The sequence below is a fragment of the Pristiophorus japonicus genome, chromosome 2 (genome assembly GCF_044704955.1).
Source record: "Pristiophorus japonicus isolate sPriJap1 chromosome 2, sPriJap1.hap1, whole genome shotgun sequence".
Taxonomy (NCBI): domain Eukaryota; kingdom Metazoa; phylum Chordata; class Chondrichthyes; family Pristiophoridae; genus Pristiophorus; species Pristiophorus japonicus.
Window position 1 is genome coordinate 287,297,443 of NC_091978.1, and position 21,717 is coordinate 287,319,159.

The 21,717-nt window shown below is 44.8% G+C and overlaps 1 protein-coding gene across 1 annotated transcript in view; it reads right to left on the reverse strand.

Moving 5' to 3' along the window:
• The window catches only part of tmem184c (transmembrane protein 184C), a 78,278-nt gene that overhangs the window by 19,189 nt on the left and 37,372 nt on the right, over positions 1-21,717 (reverse strand). The window contains exons 6-9 of the mRNA XM_070871513.1: positions 11,402-11,495; positions 10,697-10,809; positions 8,415-8,514; positions 980-1,151 (exon numbers count right to left, since the gene is read on the reverse strand). Coding sequence (XP_070727614.1) covers positions 980-1,151; positions 8,415-8,514; positions 10,697-10,809; positions 11,402-11,495 — 479 coding nt within the window. The remainder of the gene's footprint in view (positions 1-979; positions 1,152-8,414; positions 8,515-10,696; positions 10,810-11,401; positions 11,496-21,717) is intronic.

The window sequence follows — 21,717 nt, forward strand, 5'->3', positions numbered from 1 at the left end:
TTGCAAGAAACTCAAAACAGCAGGCAGGACAAGGTACTCCCTAAGGTCGACGCCCTAGTATGGACCACACCCAGGTCTGAGCAGGTGCAATGATCGGGAATCCCCCGCCGCCCCGGGGCTTCATTTGATGTGTGTTGTACGCGTCTCATGCCTTCCGTTCACCTTCCACAGCCCCCCACCCCCCTGGGCTTCTTTTCAAGCCAAGCACCAAGCCCATGTCTGGGTGAGGGACCAATTCTGCCAGCCGACGCTCCGACTATCGAGCCCGGTCTGGAGATGTTCGGTGGCGGCACATCAGTTTTAAAAAAATGAAAACTTACCGAGTTCCATTAAACTTCCATTTCCTGCGTTTTAAGTTTTAAAAATTTAAGGTTGATTATGGATGTGTGTGTGTTCTGGACTCCCTCCAAAAAGTCGCCTAAAAACAATGGCGTCTTTCTGCGACAATTTTTTAATGTACACTGGTTTCTCTTAAGTGCCCAGAAGGTTTTTCACAAATGGTCACATATGTCATCCTAGGAGAAATTTAAATTGACCAAACTTACATAATTGTGAAAAACTGGCGCAGACGCAAAAAAAACGAACCTAAAAAAATCATAACTAACAGTTACGCTGTCGCACAAAGATTGGGGAAACTCGGATTTTTAAATTGAGGCCAAAAAAAGCAGTGCACTAAAAAAAGGCACAAATCACTGGGGAAAATAGAGCCCCTTGTCTTGGAATATAAATTACGCAGTATGTAGCAGGAAATATTTTTTAACAGCATGAATCCTAATAAAACAAATACTTGAAAAACATTAGTGTATCCCGTATTCACTGTGGAATTTACATTAAATTAGTGCAGGTACTAGATGATATTTCAGAGTTGACACCCTCACACCATAAACATGAAGTGAAATCTTTACATTCTAAATCAAAATTGTGTTTATGAACAAACTTGAAATGTGTGGATCATCCCACTAAAACTTGACTTCCTTACCAACATTCCGTACTTGTTCCGATATGTCTGCTCTAATGTCAGAGATATCCCACATGGCAAGAAAAGAATCCAAGCAGGAGCCTTCCTCAGCTTCCTGTACGTATGGCTTGTAGGAAAAGCTATAATGATGACCAATCGCAGCAAAGAACATTTCAATACAAATCACAAAATCCTGGGGAAAATACAAAAAGTATTTGGTGAAACTACTTTGTTTTAGGTTACACACTTTTTTATTCTAGCTAGTTCCCACACTTTAATGACATACATTTAGCTGATGTAATTAGAAGGAAATGCTGATGGGGTTAAACTAAGAGGGGTAGGAGGAAATTCATATAGAGCATAGACCAGCTGGGCCGAATGGGCTGTTTCTGTGCCATAGACTCCATGGGCTCAATTTTCCCTAGGAATTTGCATAATTTTTTTGGATAAGGTTGCTTTTTTGGGCCCAAGTTAAAAATAGTTTCCCCAATCAACTTGCACCAGCGTAACTCAGTTATGATTTTTTTTTAGGTACATTTTTTAGCCAAAGGGGGCGTAACCTGCCACCCGTGCCAATTCTGGCCATTTAGGCAAATTTGGCCAGCTGAGAGTTACTCCAGTTCTGCTTAGGCCAGTGTTTGCAGCCTCTGCTGAATAACCTTCTGGCGAGTTAAAGAAATCGGCGCAGGCAAGTGCAGCAGATGCCTGGACAGCAGCAGCAGGAAAGGCAAGGGGGGGGTGGGGGGAGAAAAGAGAGAGGGGGGGAAAGGAAAGAGAGAGGGGGGGAAAGGAAAGAGAGAGGGGGGGAAAGGAAAGAGAGAGGGGGGGAAAGGAAAGAGAGAGGGGGGGAAAGGAAAGAGAGAGGGGGGGAAAGGAAAGAGAGAGGGGGGGAAAGGAAAGAGAGAGGGGGGGAAAGGAAAGAGAGAGGGGGGGAAAGGAAAGAGAGGGGGGGAAAGGAAAGAGAGAGGGGGGGAAAGGAAAGAGAGAGGGGGGGAAAGGAAAGAGAGAGGGGGGGAAAGGAAAGAGAGAGGGGGGGAAAGGAAAGAGAGAGGGGGGGAAAGGAAAGAGAGAGGGGGGGAAAGGAAAGAGAGAGGGGGGGAAAGGAAAGAGAGAGGGGGGGAAAGGAAAGAGAGAGGGGGGGAAGGAAAGAGAGAGGGGGGGAAAGGAAAGAGAGAGGGGGGGAAAGGAAAGAGAGAGGGGGGGAAAGGAAAGAGAGAGGGGGGGAAAGGAAAGAGAGAGGGGGGGAAAGGAAAGAGAGAGGGGGGGAAAGGAAAGAGAGAGGGGGGGAAAGGAAAGAGAGAGGGGGGGAAAGGAAAGAGAGAGGGGGGGAAAGGAAAGAGAGAGGGGGGGAAAGGAAAGAGAGAGGGGGGGAAAGGAAAGAGAGAGGGGGGGAAAGGAAAGAGAGAGGGGGGGAAAGGAAAGAGAGAGGGGGGGAAAGGAAAGAGAGAGGGGGGGAAAGGAAAGAGAGAGGGGGGAAAGGAAAGAGAGAGGGGGGGAAAGGAAAGAGATAGGGGGGGAAAGGAAAGAGATAGGGGGGGAAAGAGGGGGGGGAGGGAGGAAGGGGGGGGGGAAGAGAAGAAGCCTTTTGGGTGTAGTTAGGTGCGGGAATCGGTAGGAAGGAGGCATTCGGCCTGGGATAGGGGCGGGGGAGCAGACTGGGAGGCCACTCAGCCTGGGATAGGGATGGGGGAGCAGACTGGGAAGGCACTTGGGGTCAGGGTCAGGCGGGGAAGCGGACTGGCAAGCCCTTCGGCCAGGGCTAGGGAGCAGAATGGCAAGGCACTCGGGTAGGGTCGGGCGAGGGAACAGACCGGCAAGCCCTTTGGTCAGGGGAGCGGACTGGCAAGTGGGACTGGCGGGGGGCTGGAGCTAGACCGGCACTGGCAAGAGGCTCGGGGCGGGCTAGGTAGGCAGACCGGCGAGTCCTTCGGCCAGGGATTGGTTTAATAATTGGAGGCAAGTTGCTGCAATATAGTTGTGTGTTTAAGTTGATGCAATGCGTTTTTAAATTGATGCAATGTGTTTTACTGTGTTCAGAGCTAGCTGTATGTTTCACTTTGCAGCCTCAGCTCACATTGTGTCCCTGGTTACTGTGGCAACCTGATCTTTTTGGCACAGATCAAGGCTCCACCTCCAAAACTAAAGGACAGGTTAGGCTGCGTCAAAATGAAGAAATCCAACGGGGAAACTTAGAACATTTTTTTTGGTGTACTTGGGCCCCCAAAAAACGGGCGCAACTCTTCAAATGCGGCAAAAAAAAAAAAGCTTTGGGCCCGTTGAGCCCGTTATAACTATGGAGCCCGTTATAATTATATCAAATGTATCCACTAAAGGATCGATTACCTTAGTTTGCAAACGTTCTGGGGCCTTTCCTGGTCTTAATGGGACACATGCCAGTTCTCAGCTGACGACAGATTCCACTGACTACCAAGTCACACTCGTCAAAATTCCTGAGATAGCCAGGAAATCCCCCTCCCACCTCACCCCAGAGAAGTCCCATTGATATGGGGTGGGTGATTGGGCAAAAGGAAGGACTTACCCTTCTTTTACCCTCCCTAACTAGAAAATCTCAGTTGTGCAAAAGGGGTAGAATCCCAGCAGAAATAGCTTCCGTTCCATTTTCCAGTACCTGTCTGACAGTTGTGTCATAGGAGCAGCCTTGCCTGACTGGAATCTCAGGCCACTCTGCTTTATACTCTAATACCCCATTCCTTGTAATCTGTGCATCCTCAGACTCAGAGCAGCACCACTATTTTGCATTTATATTTGTCACCTCATCAATTCAACAATTTTCCTTTAATCTCTCTCTTTTTTAACTACTTCCCAATTAATTTCCTATCTATGTCATGTGGTTACTTCCAATTCCATCCAACTCAGTTTTAGCTCAATCTATTCTGCACAACCTAATGAAATGCCTTCTAATAATCAATATTTATGTCATCCATTAAACCTCCTATATGCACCGTGTCAAAGCCCAAATAGCTCTATTAGACTTAACTTGCCTTTCACAAAACCAGGTTGACTTTTCCTACTTAATGTAATTTTTCCTCCCGCCCCCACCATTCCCCCTCCCAAGAGCTCACTTATCTGATGTATTCTTGCAATGCCCCATACTTCTGATACTAAATTAACCTCACCTAAAGTTACTGGGTTTGTCTCTACCGATGATACTTTCAAGTTCCCCTGCAATCTTCCTAACTAGCTTTGGAAAATTGTAACTAATGTAGGCAGATCAGGAGGCCAGCATCGAGAGAGCGGGCGGCGCGGGAGGTTAAAGGTCGGCAGCAGCGAGAGGAGCGGCGGAAGACCGGGAGGCCAGTTGGCGCAGAGGCAGAAGGTAAAACAAAGAAGTAGAAAGAAATCGAAGGGCGACGTCACAGCCAAGTGGGTAAGTGATTGGCTGGTGGATTGGTGAGTATTTAATCTTTTTCTTCTTCTTTCATTCCCTGATAAGTAGGTAACCTTTGACATTTTTGTCAAATTAAGTTAATTTAAGGGTTATGTCATGGCAGGAGAGCCCAGATCCGTGTCATGCTCCTCCTGTGCTATGTGGGAACTCAGACGCTTCCGGTGTCCCTGACAACTACATGTGCAGGAAGTGTATCCAGCTGCAGCTCCTGACAGACCGCATTGCGGCACTGGAGCTGCGCATGGGTTCACTCTGGAGCATTCGCGATGCTGAGGATGTCGTGAATAGTACGTTTAGTGAGTTGGTCACACCGCAGGTAAAGCTTACACATGCAGATAGGGAATGGGTGACCATCAGGCAGAGCAACGGAAGGTAGTGCAGGGGTCCCCTGCGGTCATCCCCCTCCAAAACAGATGCACCGTTTTTGGGTACTGTTGGGGGGGGGGGGGGGGAATGACTCATCAAGGGAGGGCAGCAGCAGCCAAGTCCATGGCATCATGGGTGGCTCTGCTGCACAGGAGGGCAGGAAAAAGACTGGGAGAGCTATAGTGGTAAGGAATTCTATTGTAAGGGGAATAGATAGGCGTTTCTGCGGCCGCAATCGAGACTCCAGGATGGGATGTTGCCTCCCTGGTGCAAGGGTCAAGGATGTCTCGGAGCGGCTGCAGGACATTTTGGAGGGGGAGAGTGAACAGCCAGCTGTGGTGGTGCATATAGGTACCAACGATATAGGTAAAAAAAACAGGATGAGGTCCGACAAGCTGAACTTAGGGAGCTAGGAGTTAAATTAAAAAGCAGGACCTCAAAAAGGTAGTAATCTCAGGATTGCTACCAGTGCCACGTGCTAGTCAGAGTAGGAATTGCAGGATAGCCAAGATGAATACATGGCTTGAGGAGTGGCGCAGGAGGGAGGGATTCAAATTTCTGGGACATTGGAACCGGTTCTGGGGGAGGTGGGACCAGTACAAACCGGACGGTCTGCACCGGGACAGAACTGGAACTAATGACCTCGGGGGAGCGTTTGTTAGTGCTGTTGGGGAGGGGTTAAACTAATATGGCAGGGGGATGGGAACCTATGCAGGGAGACAGAGGGAAGTAAAATGGGGCAGAAGCAAACGATAGAAAAAGGAAAAGTAAAAGTGGAGGGCAGAGAAACCCAAGGCAAAAATCAAAAAGGGCCACATTACAGCAAAATTCGAAAGGGACAAAGTGTGTTAAAAAGACAAGCCTGAAGGCTCTGTGCCTCAATGCGAGGAGTATTCGTAAATAAGGCAGACGAATTAACTGCGCAGGCAGCTATTAACGATTATGATATAATTGGGATTACGGAGACATGGCTCCAGGGTGACCAAGGATGGGAACTCAACATCCAGGGGTATTCAACATTCAGGAAGTATAGACAGAAAGGAAAAGAAGGTGGGGTAACATTGCTGGTTAAAGAGGAAATTAACACAATAGTAAGGAAGGACATTAGAGTGGATGAGGTGGAATCTGTATGGGTAGAGCTGCGGAATACCAAAGGACAGAAAACGCTAGTGAGAGTTGTGTACAGACCACCAAACAGTGGTAGTGAGGTTGGGGACAGCACCAAACAAGAAATTAGGGATGCGTGCAATAAAGGTACAGCAGTTATCATGGGCAACTTCAATCTACAATTAGATTGGGCTAACCAAAACTGGTAGCAATACGGTGGAGGAGGATTTCTTGGAGTGTATTAGGGATGGTTTTCTAGACCAATATGTCGAGGAACCAACTAGAGGACTGGCCATCCTAGACTAGGTGATATGTAATGAGAAAGGACTAATTAGCAATCTTGTTGTGCGAGGCCCCTTGGGGAAGAGTGACCATAATATGGTAGAATTCTTTATTAAGGTGGAGAGTGACACAGTTAATTCAGAGACTAGAGTCCTGAACTTAAGGAAGGGTAACTTCGATGGTACAAGATGTGAATTGGCTAGAATAAACTGGCGAATGATACTTAAAGGGTTGACGGTGGATAGGCAATGGCAAACATTTAAAGATCGTATGGATGAACTTCAACAATTGTACATCTCTGTCTGGAGTAAAAATAAAACTAGGAAAGTGGCTCAACTGTGGCTAACAAGGGAAATTAGGGATAGTGTTAAATCCAAGGAAGAGGCATATAAATCGGCCAGAAAAAGCAGCAAACCTGAGGACTGGGAGAAATTTAGAATTCAGCAGAGGAGGACAAAGGGTTTAATTAGGAGGGGGAAAACAGAGTATGAAAGGAAGCTTGCTGGGAACATAAAAACTGACTGCAAAAGCTTCTATAGATTCAGGACAAACGTAGGTCCCTTGCAGTCAGAATCAGATGAATTTATGATGGGGAACAAAGAAATGGCTGACCAACTGAACAAATACTTTGGTTCTGTCTTCATGAAGGAAGACACAAATAACCTTCCAGAAATACTAGGGGACCGAGGGTCTAGCGAGAAGGAGGAATTGAAGGAAATCCTTATTAGTCAGGAAATTGTGTTAGGGAAATTGTTGGGATTGAAGGCCGATAAATCCCCAGGGCCTGATAGTCTGCATCCCAGAGTACTTAAGGAAGTGGCCCTGGAAATAGTGGATGCATTGGTGATCATTTTCCAACAGTCTATCGACCCTGGATCAGTTCCTATGGACTGGAGGGTAGCAAATGTAACACCACTTTAAAAAAAAAAAGGAGGGAAGAGAGAAAATGGGGAATTATAGACCGGTTAGCCTGACACCAGTAGTGGGGAAAATTCTGGAATCAATTATTAAAGATGAAATAGCAGCACATTTGGAAAGCAGTAACAGGATCGGTCCAAGTCAGCATGGATTTATGAAAGGGAAATCATGCTTGACAAATCTTCTAGAATTTTTTGAGGATGTAACTGGTAGAGTGGACAAGGGAGAACCAGTGGATGTGGTGTATTCGGACTTTCAAAAGGCTTTTGACAAGGTCCCACACAAGAGATTGGTGTGCAAAATTGAAGCACATGGTATTGGGGATAATGTATTGACGTGGACAGAGAACTGGTTGGCAACTGGAAACAGAGTTGGGATAAACGGATCTTTTTCAGAACGTCAGGCAGTACTAGTGGGGTGCCGCAGGGCTCAGTGCTGGGACCCCAGCTATTTACAATATACATCAATGATTTAGATGAAGGAATTGAGTGTAATATCTCCAAGTTTGCAGATGACACTAAGCTGGGTGGCAGCGTGAGCTGTGAGGAGGATGCTAAGAGGCTGCAGCAGGGTGCCTTAGACAGGTTAGGTGAGTGGGCAAATGCATGGCACATGCAGTATAATGTAGATAAATGTCTCCATGATGCCAATCACATCGTATGCGTTAACTGCTATCTGCGCAGTTAATTCATCCACCTTATTCCGAATACTCCTCGCATTGAGGCACAGAGCCTTCAGGCTTGTCTTTTTAACACACTTTGACCCTTTAGAATTTTGCTGTAACGGGGCCCTTTGTTTTTTTTTGCCTCTGCCCTCTACTTTTAGAGTTGTTAACCTGTGGAATTCTCTACCACAGAATGTTGTTGATGCCAGTTCGTTGGATATATTCAAGAGGGAATTGGATATGGCTCTGATGGCTAAAGGGATCAAGAGGTACGGAGAGAAAGCAGGAAAGGGGTACTGAGGTGAATATTCAGCCATGATTTTATTGGATGGTGGTGCAGGCTCGAAGGGCAGAATGGCCTACTCCTTCATCTATTTTCTATGTTTCCATGGTATATCTGATTATTCTATCGTGGACTTTCTCGCCGTTGCCCATATAGTTAAAATATAGGTATTTATCAAGACAGCAAAACTACTGACCAAATAGTTTCCATTTTGGAGGTACTTCTATTGGACACTGTTCACTATTTAATAGCAACATCTTCAAATCTGCACAGCTAGCAATTAGTAATAAGTACATATCCATTTCTAAGGCCCAACTTCTTTGAAAAATTGAGTCTGAAGACCAGAAATTTAAAAAAAAAAGACAAATTCTGTAAGGGATGCAGGTTTCTAGCTAGATTCCTTTAGACATGCAATTGCTAAATTTACCTGTAAACCAGTAGCCACAGCTTCTACACTTTCCCAGTCCCATGTGCGTTTCTCAGAAATTACGCCAACTTTCACAAGTACTGCAATCAAAGCAGCTTGCCTGAAATGGATTGATAAAGAAAACTTAAAACATGAAGTCAAGGACAGCGATGTAACAAATTGGAGACATTTTTTGCATAAGGTATTCAACTTATTTCTAAGTTAACAAGTTTGAATCTTTGTTCAAGAGAATAATAATATTATTTATCAAGAAATAAAACAGTCATAAGATAGTTCTAAATGTTTATTCCCTCCACTTCTAACTATTGGTCAGTGAAATGAACACTTCCAAGTGTACTCTGGCACCCAGAAGAGCAGATATAGGACATTGAACAACAGACTCCCATAGGGTTCTGTCCTGGCACCCATGTTATTCAACGTTCACACCTGTGATCTGCCCGATACAGAGTCCCGCAAGTATATGCTGATGACATTTCCTTGGCCACGCAAAACACGAATCTGTCAGTCACTGAAGAGAACCAGACTAGTGATTTAGAGGATGGAGACCTACTTGGGCTCATAAGTGGCAAGTAACATTCACGCCACACAAGTGGCAGGCAATGACTATCTCCAACAAGCAAGAGTCTAACCACCGCCCCTTGACATTCAATGACATTATTTTCACCGAATCCCCTACCATCAACATCCTGGGGGGTCACCATTGACCAGAAACTTAACTGGACCAGCCACATAAATACTGTGGCAACAAGAGCAGGTCAGAGGCTGAGTATCCTGCAGCAAGTGTCTCATCTCCTAACTCCCCAAAGCCTTTCCACCATTTACAAGGCACAAGTTAGAAGTGTGATGGAATACTCTCCACTTGCCTGGATGAATGCAGCTCCAACAACACTCAAGAAGCTCGACATCATCCAGGACAAAGCAGCCCGCTTGATTGGCACCCCATCCACCACCTTAAACATTCACTCCCTCCACCACCGGCGTACCGTGATTGCAGTGTGTACCATCTACAAGATGCACTGCAGCAACTCGCAAAGGCTTTTTCGGCAGCACCTCCCAAACCCTCGACTTCTACCATCTAGAAGGGCAGCAAGCATATGGGAATGCCATCACCTTCACATTCCCCTCCCAAGTCACAAACCATCCTGACTGGGAAGCATATCGCGTTCCTTCATTGTCACTGGGTCAAAATCCCGGAACTCCCTCCCTAACAGCACTGTGGGAGTACCATCACCACACGGACTGCAGCAGTTCAAGAAGGTGGCTCCCCGCCATCTTCTCCAGAGCGATGCCCACATCTCGGAAATGAATTTAAAAAAAACTTCCGCCGATGGCTACTTCGGCCAAACCCGCAAAAGACTGTCACCTCGACATTCCACCTCAACACCTGTCCTTACAGCGCAGAGGTAAACCATGCCAAAAAACTCTACTTAGAAATCATGCTTGATTACACCCAGTCATATAGACAACATCTCCAGAACCTTGGGAAGAAACTAGAGACTAGGATCAACCTGATCAAGAAACTTGCTGGATTCACATGGGAAGCAAACACTCAAACCCTCTGTATGGCAGCACTCGCCCTGGTGTACTCTACAGCTGAGTACTGTTCTCCAGCATGGCTATCAAGTCTGCATGTCAAATCCGTTGATGTCCAGCTGAATTCTACCATGAGAATTATCACCGGTACACTTTTATCGACAACAACACCTTGGCTCCAGTGCTTGCAAACTATGCCGTGAATGTGCAGTCTCCAGAGAATACAACCACTACACCAGCAAAGACATGCCGATCCAGGCCGACATGAATAACCTACCCACCAACTCGTCTCAAATCTCGAAGGCCATTTTAGACCATTGCTGAAGCCCTTCAGTGATCTCCCCTTGGCCTCGAACTGCGACATACGGAATGAATTCCTTATAGAGGACCCCACAGTACAACCTGTAGGATCAAACCTTCCTTGCAAAGAGTGGACAACCATCAACTGCCTCAGAACTGGTCATGGTAGATGACGCCATCTTCTCCATAGGTGGAAGATTAAAGCATCCCCATCATTCAACTCTGGAGTTCCAAATCAGACCCTGGAGCATACCATTGAGCACTGCCCTCAGGAAATCTGCAGGCAGCCTACAAGATATCCACGCTGGTACGCCGGAAGCTTTGGTCTGGATATCCAACTTGGATATTGACGTTTGATTTGCTACTATCATATGAAAGTAGCAGCAAAATGAAAATAAGGAAAAAGGAATGTTCTTTTTTAAAACCGTAAATAATTTTTAAAAACTTACCAGAAGGATACAAAGACAACTAGTTTCACACACAGAAACTTGCCCACTGGTCGTATGGGGTTCAGTTCATTTCGCAGCACTTTATAAAACAGCACAAGGCAATACATGGCAAACTACAAAAACAAAGCAAAACTGAATCCTAAAGACAAGAGTAATAAACAACCACTTTCATTTATACAGCACTTTTTATTAAAAAAATGCAACTGATTTAAATACAATTTTGAGTGCATTAGAAATATAGTTCAATTCTAAATACATTTTTTTAATTAAAAATAACTTAGCTTTTTTGCCCTCCAATTAATCGGATTTGAATTATATTTTTGGTAAAACTATAAGTATTTGTATTAGGGCGTATACATACTTAGAAGGATTCAGAGAAAATTTTTTTTTTTTTTTAAAAGATCAAATAAAGATGTCCTATACTAGATTGAAGTTATAAACTTATTTTCTTGTGAAGGGATAAACCCTGGTGCACTGATTTCATAATTACAAATCATGAAAATTTCCTGCAGCAAACAACATAATTAGAGATTATCATCATCTCATTTGGCAATGTGGGGAGGGGTGAAGAGAGGGGAGAGTTCAGCTAAATTTTGTGGAATATTCAATGTTAAATTTAAGACCAACACAAAAGATAAATAATGCAACAAACTAGGAACATAAAAATTACATATTTTATGGACAGATGCATATTGTAAGACTTACTAGTTGTGAAAGATTGTTAATTATAACCAAGTACGTCCAAGCATTTTTGAAGCTGAAATTTCCCTCATCATAAATTCCACTGAGTTCGCAGATTCTTTGGGAGAAGGAAAAATTGCATTTAAATCATCAGCCTATTAGCACTGTGCACCATTTGGTAACATACTTGTCTGCCTGCTCAGGCTTGAATGCTGAAATCCTAAAGCGCAGCTAATAAAAAAAACAAACATTTATATTTATGTCTAGAGTACCTTACTGGGTACTACCTGGAATTAATATCAGAACCACTTTATTTATATTACTCATCACAACTGGGAAGCTCAAACTCTCAATACCCATTTAGTTTTAAAGAAATGGATAATATTGGACATGCTGTTCGCTCTAGTGCTGGACTTTTAGAAAGCCCAAGTTTAAATGCTAATTATCAAACAGCACTTAACTGCCTCCCATCACCTCCGAAATCTTAGCTCTTGCCATGACTGCCAGATGAAGTACGTCATAGCAACAGTTCTCACTAGAGGAAGGAGGAAAAGTTTAGTACTAATCCGATCCCACTGTACTGTACCATCTGATGGCTAATCCTGGATCTCCGTGCCCAGAGAGAAGTCTGTAGCACAATGTACTGTCTTCCAAAAGATTAAGTGCCATCATAAGTGACTGGGGAGAATATCTAACAATGGGGAGGAGGGTGGGGAGGGGAAGGAGCAAGAAAAGAAGCGGCAATATATAGAGTATACATTTACACCACACACTGGTGCTTTCCTTCTACCCTAGACAAACTTGCAGTAACAGCACATCTTACCTGCATGGTGCTAAACTGCATCACAAGATGTCATTTTTTAAAAAAGCAACCAGCACTATGACAAATGTTTTCAGTATAAAAGCATTAGGTTTATACATGCATGGTATAAATTTGATGCATAATTAGGGAGAAATCACTACAATGTTTTAAATTTTGTTCTTGGGGGATTTATTCACCATCCTTAGTTGCCCTGAGAAAGTGGTAGTGGGCCTTCTACTTGAACCACTGCAATCCATGTGGCAATGATGTTCTCATGATATTCTTAGGTAATGAATTCCATGACCCAGTGATGAAGAAACGGCAATACATGTCCAAGTCAGAATGGTGTGTGACTTGAAGGGTAACTTGCAGATGATGTTCCCATGACATTGATACACTTGTCCATCTTGGTGGTAAAGGCACAGGGCTGTGAGGTGTTGCAAAGCAAGTTCGGCAAGTTGCTACAAAACATCCTGTAATTATACTGCTGCCAGTGGAGGGGTTGGATGACAGTGTTGAACTTCTTGAGCATGTTGCAGCTACACCCATCCAGGTAAGTGATGAGTACTCCACACCCGATTTTAACCTTGTATATGGTGGAAGAGACATTGAGGAATCAGGAGATGAGCCAATCGCCAGTCCTCCGTCTCTGCCCTGCTCTTCTAGGCATGGTGATGATATGCCTGGTCCAGTAGTGACATCAAAGGTTTGAAGGTAAGGCAGCTAGCGATGGTGCCGTTGAAGATCAGGGGAAGTTTGTTGGGCCCTTTTTAGGGGAATAATCATTGCCTGGCATTTGTGGCACAAATGTTGTCTGGCATTTACCAGCCTAAGTCTGTATGTTGTGCAGATCTTCTTGTAGGCTGGTACAAGCTGCACCATTACAAGTGGTGTGAATGGAGTTGAACAATGTACAGTCATCAACAAATGGATTTTTGATCTTATTGGGGGGGGTACTGGATGAAGAGAGCTGGGCCAAGGACACTGCAGTGATGTACTGGGGCTGTAGTGATTCAATGCTGACAACAGTGATTATTTTCTTGTGCGTCAGGTATATCTCCAGCCACTGGAAGCTTTTCGCATGGATCTGTTTTACGAGGGTTTTTTTGAGCTATACACTCAGTTGAATATTGCCCCAATGCAGAGTCTCACCTCTGCTCTAACAAACAATTCTTACGTTGAAGTCTGGAGCAAGACAGTAACAAAGTCAGGAGCGGAGTAGTTCTGGTAGGTGTTGCTTAAGAGTATTATTGATTACTTCTCCCATCACATTGCTGGAACAAGGAAGGCTAATTGGGCAGTAATTGGTTGGGTTAGATTTGTCCTGCTTTTTGTGGCTATAACATAACATGTGGGCAATTTTCCATGTCATCAGGTAGAAGCCAGTGTCACAGCTATAGTGGATTAGCTTGGCACAGTTTACCAAGAGAAACCATGCTTCAATTCAGACCCAATTATTATCTTCTCCAGTTAACTTTCTGATCACTTCTTTCGAAAAACAAGTACAAATAACAGGATATCTATGTGTGCACTGCCAGGTAATTAAAAGGGCTGATGGCATTTACATTTTGAAACACTTGAGAGCAACTATTTCCATGGTCCCAACTCTGGAGTTAAACCAGTTTGAAAAACAGTTAAGAGTTCTTACCTAGCTGTGTTATACAGTATATTGTAAAGCTGCAAAACTGATGAGATGACACTTAAGTCATAAGGTGCGCAGTATGTAGATTTCTGACAGAGCACATTTGTTGTATAAAAACATTAAATTGTGGACGACAAATTGATTCAGTATCTTATAGATGTTGCGCAGCTGAGCGGGACTGCCCTCGACTGGTTCCATTCCCATCTACCCAGTCAGAGCCAGAGAATCACCTGCAATGGCTTCTCTCCCCACTCAGTTACTTCTGAAGGCCTCCAAGGATCGATCATTGGAACCCTCCTATTTCTCATCTACATGATGCCCCTCAGCAGCATCATCCGAAAACAATGTAATGTTCATCATGTACGCCGATGACACCCAAGCTCTACATCACCTCGCTCGATCCCTCTACTGCCTGATTTGCCACACTGCTCGTCAGACATCCAGTACTGGATGAGCAGAAATTTCCTCCAATTAACTATTGGGAAGCTCACAGCCCTCGGTCTTCGGTCACCGCCACGAACTCTGTTCCCTAGCCACCAACTTCAACTCTCTCCCTCGCCACTTTCCGAGGCTGAACCAGACAGTTTGGAGCCTTGGTGTCCTATTTGACCCTGACCTGAGCTTCCGACCTCATATCCTTTCTGCCACCAAGACTGACTACTTCCACCTCCGTAACATCACCAGTCTCTATAGAATCATAGAAATTTACAGCCATTGCGGCCCACCGTGTCCGTGCCGGCCGACAAAGAGCTATTCAACTTAATCCCACATTTGAGCTCTTGGTCAATGGCCCTATAGGTTACAACACTTCAAGGTGCATATCCAAGTACTTTTAAAAAAAAATTGGTGAGGGTTTCTGCCTCTACCACCCTTTCAGGCAGCGAGTTCCATACTCCCACCACCCTCTGGGTGACAAAAATTCCCCTCAAATTCCCTACAAACCTCCTCCCAATTACTTTAAATCTATGCCCCCTGATTGTTGACCCCTCTGCTAAGGGGAATATGTCCTTCCTATCCACTCTATCTTGGCCCCTCATAATTTTGCACACCTCAATAAAGGTCTCCCCTCAGCCTCCTCTGTTCCAAAGAAAACAAACCTAGCCTATCCAATCTTTCCTCAGCTAAAATTCTTCAGTCCAGGCAACATCCTCGTAAATTTCCTCTATATCCTCTCCAGTGCAATAACATCTTTCCTATAATGCGGTGACCAGAATTGCACGCAGTTCTCCAGCTGCAGCCAAACAAATGTTTTATACAATTCAAACATAACCTCCCTGCTCTTGTATTCTATGCCTCGACTAATAAAGGCAAGTATTCCGCATGCCTTCTTAACCACCTTATCTACCTGGCCTGCTACCTTCAGGGATCTGTGGACCTGCTCGCCAAGGTCGCTTTGAATTCCATTTGCCACTGTTCTGCCCACCTGACCAGTTCATTGATATCTTCCTGCAGTCTACAACTTTCCTCTTCATTATCAACCACACAGCCAATTTTAGTATCATCTACAAACTTCTTAATTATACAAGTCTACATTCAAGTCTAAATCAAAAGCAAGGGACCCAGTACTGAGACTTGCGGAACCCCACTGGAAACAGCCTTCCAGTCACAAAAACACTCCGCAACCATTACCCTTTGCTTCCTGCCTCAGCCAATTTTGGATCCAACTTGCCACTTTGTCCTGGATCCCATCGGTCTGCCATGTGGGACCTTATCAAAAGCCTTGCTAAAATCATTATACACTACATCAAATGCACTACCCTCATCAACCCTCCTGGCTATCACCTCAAAAAATTCAATCAATTTAGCCGGACATGACCTTCCCTTAGCAAATCCATGTTGACTGCCCTTGATTAATCGGTGTTTTTCTAAATGAAGATTTATACTGTCCCTCAGAGTTTTCTCCAATAATTTTTCCCACCACCTAACTGGCCTATAATTACTTGATCTATATCCCTTTCTCCCTTTTTAAACAAAGGTACAACATTAGCAGGCCTCCAACACCACACCTGTAGCCAGAGAGGATTGGAGAATGATGGCGAGAGCCTGCGCTATTTCCTCTTTTGCTTCTCTTAACACCGCTGCCTCAGCTCATCTGCTGCTGAAACCCTCATTCATGCCTTTCTTACCTCTAGACTTGACTATTCCAATGCTCGCCTGGTCAACCTCCCATCTTGCACCCTCCGTGAACTCATAGTACTTACAGCACAGTACAGAAACAGCCCATTCATGCCAGTGTTTATGTTCCACACGTGCCTCCTCCAACCCTCCATCTAACTAATCCCATCAATAGATTCTTCCAGTCCTTTTTCCCCTCATGGGTTTATCTAGCTTTCACTTAAATAAATCTACGTTAGTCGCATCAACTACTCCATTTTGTCGCGAGTTCCACATTCTGAACACTCTATAGGTAAAGAAGTTTCTCTTGAATGCCCGATTGGATTTAGAAACATAGAAAATAGGTGCAGGAGCAGGCCATTCAAGCCTGCACCACCATTCAATATCATGGCTGATCATGCAACTTCAGTATCCCTTTCCTGCCTTCTCTCCATACCCCCTGATCCCTTTAGCCGTAAGGGCCACATTGAACTCCCTTTTGAATATATCCAACAAACTGGACTTAACAACTTTCTGTGGTAGAGAATTCTATAGGTTCACAATTCTCTGGGTGAAAAGGTTTCTCCTCATCTTAGTCCTTGATGGCTTACCCCTTATCCTTAGACTGTGACCCCTGGTTCTGGACTTCCCCAATATCAGGATCATTCTTCCTGCATCTAACCTGTCCAATCCCATCAGAATTTTATATATGTTTCTATGAGATCCCCTCTCATTCTTCTAAATTCCAGTGAATATAAGCCTAGTCGATCCAGTCTTTCTTCATATGTCAGTCCTGCCATCCCAGGAATCAGTCTGGTGAACCTTCACTGCGCTCCCTCAATAGCAAGAATGTCCTTCCTCAGATTAGGAGACCAAAACTGCAAACAATACTCAAGGTGTGGTCTCACCAAGGCCCTGTACAAGACCTCCCTGCTCCAAGACTCTCATCCTCTCGCTATGAAGGCCACAACATGCCATTTGCTTTCTTTACCGCCTGCTGTACCTGCATGCCTACTTTCACTGACTGATGTACCATGACACCCATGTCTCGGTGCACCTCCCCTTTTACTAATCTGTCACCATTTAGATAATAATCTGCCCAGGATGGTATGTTGCCTCCCTGGTGCAAGGGTCAAGATGTCTCAGAGCAGGTGCAGGACATTCTAAAAAGGGAGGGAGATCAGCCAGTTGTCGTGGTGCACATTGGTACCAACGACATAGGTAAAAAAAAGGGATGAGGTCCTACGAAACGAATTTAAGGAGCTAGGAGCTAAATTAAAAAGTAGGAACTCAAAAGTAGTAATCTCGGGATTGCTACCAGTGCCACGTGATAGTCAGAGTAGGAATTGCAGGATAGCAGTGGTGCAGCAGGGAGGGATTCAAATTCCTGGGGCATTGGAACCGGTTCTGGGGGAGGTGGGACCAGTACAAACCGGACGGTCTGCACCTGGGCAGGACCGGAACCAATGTCCTAGGGGGAGTGTTTGCTAGTGCTGTTGGGGAGGATTTAAACTAATATGGCAGGGGGATGGGAACCAATGCAGGGAGACAGAGGGAAACAAAAAGAAGGCAAAAGCAAAAGACAGAAAGGAGATGAGGAAAAGTGGAGGGCAGAGAAACCCAAGGCAAAGAACAAAAAGGGCCATTGTACAGCAAAATTCTAAAAGGACAAAGGGTGTTAAAAAAACAAGCCTGAAGGCTTTGTGACTTAATGCAAGGAGTATCCGCAATAAGGTGGATGAATTAACTGTGCAAATAGATGTTAACAAATATGATGTGATTGGGATTACGGAGACGTGGCTCCAGGATGATCAGGGCTGGGAACTCAACATCCAGGGGTATTCAACATTCAGGAAAGATAGAATAAAAGGAAAAGGAGGTGGGGTAGCATTGCTGGTTAAGGAGGAAATTAAGGCAATAGTTCAGAAGGACATTAGCTTGGATGATGTGGAATCTATATGGGTAGAGCTGCAAAATACCAAAGGGCAAAAAACGTTAGTGGGAGTTGTGTACAGACCTCCAAACAGTAGTAGTGATGTTGGAGAGGGCATCAAACATGAAATTAGGGGTGCGTCCAATAAAGGTGCAGCAGTTATAATGGGTGACTTTAATATGCATATAGATTGGGTTAACCAAACTGGAAGCAATACGGTGGAGGAGGATTTCCTGGAGTGCATAAGGGATGGTTTTTTAGACCAATATGTCAAGGAACCAACTAGGGGGGAGGCCATCTTAGACTGGGTGTTGTGTAATGAGAGAGAATTAATTAGCAATCTCGTTGTGCGAGGCCCCTTGGGGAAGAGTGATCATAATATGGTGGAATTCTGCATTAGGATGGAGAATGAAACAGTTAATTCAGAGACCATGGTCCAGAACTTAAAGAAGGGTAACTTTGAAGGTATGAGGCGTGAATTGGCTAGGATAGATTGGCGAATGATACTGAAGGGGTTGACTGTGGATGGGCAATGGCAGACATTTAGAGACTGCATGGATGAACGAGAACAATTGTACATTCCTGTCTGGCGTAAAAATAAAAAAGGGAAGGTGGCTCAACCGTGGCTATCAAGGGAAATCAGGGATAGTATTAAAGCCAAGGAAGTGGCATACAAATTGGCCAGAAATAGCAGCGAACCCGGGGACTGGGAGAAATTTAGAACTCAGCAGAGGAGGACAAAGGGTTTGATTAGGGCAGGGAAAATGGAGTACGAGAAGAAGCTTGCAGGGAACATTAAGACGGATTGCAAAAGTTTCTATAGATATGTAAAGAGAAAAAGGTTAGTAAAGACAAATGCAGGTCCCCTGCAGTCAGAATCAGGGGAAGTCATAACGGGGAACAAAGAAATGGCTGACCAATTGAACAAGTACTTTGGTTCGTTATTCACTGAGGAGGACACAAACAACCTTCCGGATATAAAAGGGTTCGGAGGGTCTCGTAAGGAGGAGGAACTGAGGGAAATCCTTATTAGTCGGGAAATTGTGTTGGGGAAATTGATGGGATTGAAGGCCGATAAATCCCCAGGGCCTGATGGACTGCATCCCAGAGTACTTAAGGAGGTGGCCTTGGAAATAGTGGATGCATTGACAGTCATTTTCCAACATTCCATTGACTCTGGATCAGTTCCTATAGAGTGGAGGGTAGCCAATGTAACCCCACTTTTTAAAAAAGGAGGGAGAGAGATAACAGGGAATTATAGACCGGTCAGCCTGACATCAGTAGTGGGTAAAATGATGGAATCAATTATTAAGGATGTCATAGCAGTGCATTTGGAAAGAGGTGATATGATAGGTCCAAGTAGCATGGATTTGTGAAAGGGAAATCATGCTTGACAAATCTTCTGGAATTTTTTGAGGATGTTTCCAGTAGAGTGGACAAGGGAGAACCAGTTGATGTGGTATATTTGGACTTTCAGAAGGCTTTCGACAAGGTCCCACACAAGAGATTAATGTGCAAAGTTAAAGCACATGGGATTGGGGGGTAGTGTGCTGACGTGGATTGAGAACTGGTTGTCAGACAGGAAGCAAAGAGTAGGAGTAAATGGGGACTTTTCAGAATGGCAGGCAGTGACTAGTGGGGTACCGCAAGGTTCTGTGCTGGGGCCCCAGCTGTTTACACTGTACATTAATGATTTAGACGAGGGGATTAAATGTAGTATCTCCAAATTTGCGGATGACACTAAGTTGGGTGGCAGTGTGAGCTGCGAGGAGGATGCTATGAGGCTGCAGAGCGACTTGGATAGGTTAGGTGAGTGGGCAAATGCATGGCAGATGAAGTATAATGTGGATAAATGTGAGGTTATCCACTTTGGTGGTAAAAACAGAGAGACAGACTATTATCTGAATGGTGACAGATTAGGAAAAGGGGAGATGCAGAGACCTAGGTGTCATGGTACATCAGTCATTGAAGGTTGGCATGCAGGTACAGCAGGCGGTTAAGAAAGCAAATGGCATGTTGGCCTTCATAGCGAGGGGATTTGAGTACAGGGGCAGGGAGGTGTTGCTACAGTTGTACAGGGCCTTGGTGAGGCCACACCTGGAGTATTGTGTACAGTTTTGGTCTCCTAACCTGAGGAAGGACATTCTTGCTATTGAGGGAGTGCAGCGAAGGTTCACCAGACTGATTCCTGGGATGGCAGGACTGACCTATCAAGAAAGACTGGATCAACTGGGCTTGTATTCACTGGAGTTCAGAAGAATGAGAGGAGACCTCATAGAAACATTTAAAATTCTGACGGGGTTAGACAGGTTAGATGCAGGAAGAATGTTCCCAATGTTGGGGAAGTCCAGAACCAGGGGACACAGTCTAAGGATAAGGGGTAAGCCATTTAAGATCGAGATGAGGAGGAATTTCTTCACCCAGAGAGTGGTGAACCTGTGGAATTCTCTACCACAGAAAGTTGTTGAGGCCAATTCACTAAATATATTCAAAAAGGAGTTAGATGAAGTCCTTACTACTAGGGGGATCAAGGGGTATGGTGAGAAAGCAGGAATGGGGTACTGAAGTTGCATGTTCAGCCATGAACTCATTGAATGGCAGTGCAGGCTAGAAGGGCCGAATGGCCTACTCCTGCACCTATTTTCTATGTTTCTGTGCCTTCTTCCTGTTTTTGCCATCAAAGTGGATACTCACATTTATCCACATTATACTGCATCTGCCATGCATTTGCCCACTCACCTAACCTGTCCAAGGCACCCTGCTGCAGCCTCTTAGCATCCTCTTATTTCGATGCCAATCTTACATTGATGGCCCCTAGTTCTATTCTGGTCTGACCATGGGTGGAAACATCTTCTCTATGTCGACCCCATCAAATCCTTTTATAATCTTAAAGACCTCAGTCTGCTCTTTTCTCGAGAAAAGAGCCCCAAGCTTGTTCAATTTTTCCTGGTAGATAGAATCACTCCGTATCATTCTAGTAAATCTTTTTTTTTTTTTTTACAGCTTCTCCAGTGCCTCCAAATCCCTTTTTATATAAAGGAGATCAGAACTGTTCACAGTACTGTGGTCTAACCCAGGGGTTCTCAACCTTTTTGCTTCCGAGGCGCCCTCCCACCCCCCCGTGTTATAAAAATGCTAGAAATACTCAACAGATCAGACAGCATCTGTGGAGAGAAAAACAGCGTTAACGTTTCAAGTCTGACGGAAGGTCATTGCCCTGAAACATTCACTCGGTTTCCGTCTCCACAGATGCTGTCTGATCTGTTGAGTATTTCTAGCATTTCCTGTTTTTATCCTAAATTGTCATTATGTACCTTTTTGTTGCCCAAGGTCTTGTCTATCCCATCAGCCATTTGCTTAATAGGAAATGAACCAGGAGCAACAAGCACAGTGCACACCACAGGCTCATTTTGTGCCTGGACTCGGTCAGACTGGACTAAATTCCACATGTGCCATTTCAGAAACAGAACTTCCCTCTTATTTCGATACCAAACCCCAATACGGCAGTGAAAGTCAGTGACTTGAATTAACAGCACCAGTAATGGCAGATGCAGATGGCGAGAGAGAAATGGAGAAATAAACAAGGCCCAACAACTTTACCCAACCGACCTCAACCATTAATCCTTTACTGACAAAGGCAGCCCCCCACGCCCCCCCTTCTTTCCGCCTCCCCAACCCTTTCACAAATAGCTGGTGGTATCTCGAAGGACACGAGTGCCCAGACTAGGCCTATCCGTCTGTCAGAGAAGCACATGGCCGTGAATATAATGCTCCGAGTCGGAGGTATGAGGAAAATTGTGATAATGCTTTCGGTTATTTCATTAACTGAAGACAGTGAAGGAGAAATTATTATGGCTTTGCCGCAGGCC